The sequence below is a fragment of the Hermetia illucens genome, chromosome 2, assembly GCF_905115235.1.
Source record: "Hermetia illucens chromosome 2, iHerIll2.2.curated.20191125, whole genome shotgun sequence".
NCBI classification, from domain to species: Eukaryota; Metazoa; Arthropoda; class Insecta; order Diptera; family Stratiomyidae; genus Hermetia; species Hermetia illucens.
Genome location: NC_051850.1, coordinates 138,045,857 through 138,047,245, shown reverse-complemented (window position 1 = coordinate 138,047,245; position 1,389 = coordinate 138,045,857). Strand labels below are relative to the sequence as shown.

Here is a 1,389-nt window from a genome sequence, read left to right as displayed (position 1 = left end):
GGAAAGACTAAAAATGGACTAAGTATTTTCCAGAAATCTTTTAAACTTTCCTCTGATTGCCTTTTTACGTGTGATGGATTCCTTTTTCCTCGGTGAGTTAGTAGACATTGAAGGTGAAATTTGCTCCAGTAATCGACTAGAACAGGAGTTTCAAACTGTAGAGTGTGAACGATTTGGTTTCACTTTTTTATCTATTGCACTTGTGCTGCTTAAGTTTCATTTAAGGAAGGGTTCAGTTTATGTGATCGGAAGAGTTTAATTTGAATGATTTAGGTCCGAGTAATACAGAATGCTCATCACAAAATATTATGTCAATACCACTTCCTACTTGCCTCTGCATATCTGTAAATTATGAAACTGCAACTTATTTCCGCAAAATCAAACACGAGTATCTTTTACAAAAAGAAGTACGCTATATTGTTTAAAAGCTATTTACAACGTTCTTCACATCACTTTACCGCCAGTCAATGCATTCGTTTACCAATGATGATGGTAATGGCTATCTAAATCGTAGATCAATGGAGATGCGATGCTCTTCACAAGGGGAGCGTGGTAGGTCTTCACAGCTGTCGCAAGAATTGGGGTAACAATTGGTTTGCTATGGACAATTGTTTGGCTTTGATGTGACACTGCAGATGGAATACTTTCAACGATGGCTCCAACTTTGGCGACAACTGGTTCATGAACCTTCACATATTCTTGATGGAGGATTGGTGCTGATTCGTAGACGATTGGTGTCTCGTAGTGGCTCAGGTATCCTGGTCGAGCGGCAGCTACGGCGATGAGTGCAAGGAACGATGCCTGGAATTTAGAAAGGAATCATTAGAGGACGGATTGCGACGCTTCTTTCTGTACTCCAGTTACCAATTTGAACATGGTTAGTGGATTTGATGCTGGGCTTTGTGAGGAATGAGACTCGGTTACTGATATCAGTTCAGCTGCCGTGAACCTATTTATACAGATCATGAGTTTAATTTAGTGAGTGGAGTTCTCATCGTGGTTCAATTTCCATTTCGTTACAAGCATTGGGGGAAGATTGCGAAGTATGTTTGCCACACTTTGGTACAATTTTCATTGTTTTCAATGGGAACCGCTAATGTAGACAGTGCTATTTAAAAGTTATTGTTTCACTTTACTATTTGTAGGTGCCACTTAGTAATGTGGTTGTTTAGGTAGTTACACCGTCTAACAGTATGATACAAACTTTTACCTTGAATTTAATGGTGCTTGAAGTACGGATTAGATGTAAGTCAGAAACGTGATATGCAGACATGTGAGCATCGAAAGTTGTTGCGTGGGAAATTTTCTCCAGTACCCGTTTCATAAATGTAAGGAGGTTAGAACTTACTTTCAAGGAATCAAAGGATATGCATAAGTATTTCCATCTAC

At 39.2% G+C, this 1,389-nt stretch overlaps 1 protein-coding gene across 1 annotated transcript; it reads right to left on the bottom strand.

Annotated features, from left to right (window-relative positions):
- Nucleotides 1–391: 391 nt before the first annotated feature.
- On the bottom strand, nucleotides 392–1,012 carry LOC119648995. Its single transcript, XM_038050926.1, has 2 exons — nucleotides 865–1,012; nucleotides 392–801 (listed from the first exon to the last, which is right to left on the bottom strand). The coding sequence occupies exons 1-2, from the start codon at nucleotides 964–966 to the stop codon at nucleotides 478–480; spliced, it is 426 nt and encodes a 141-aa protein (XP_037906854.1). The 5' UTR covers nucleotides 967–1,012; the 3' UTR covers nucleotides 392–477.
- Between the last annotated feature and the right edge of the window lie 377 nt (nucleotides 1,013–1,389).

What these genes read in the sequence shown, in the direction of transcription:
- LOC119648995 (XM_038050926.1), bottom strand. Translation starts at nt 966, where the DNA reads ATGATCTGTATAAATAGGTTCACGGCAGCTGAACTGATATCAGTAACC. An exon ending in CACTAACCATGTTCAAATTG is followed by an intron (nt 802 to 864) that starts GTAACTGGAGTA and finishes TCTAAATTCCAG; the next exon opens with GCATCGTTCCTTGCACTCAT.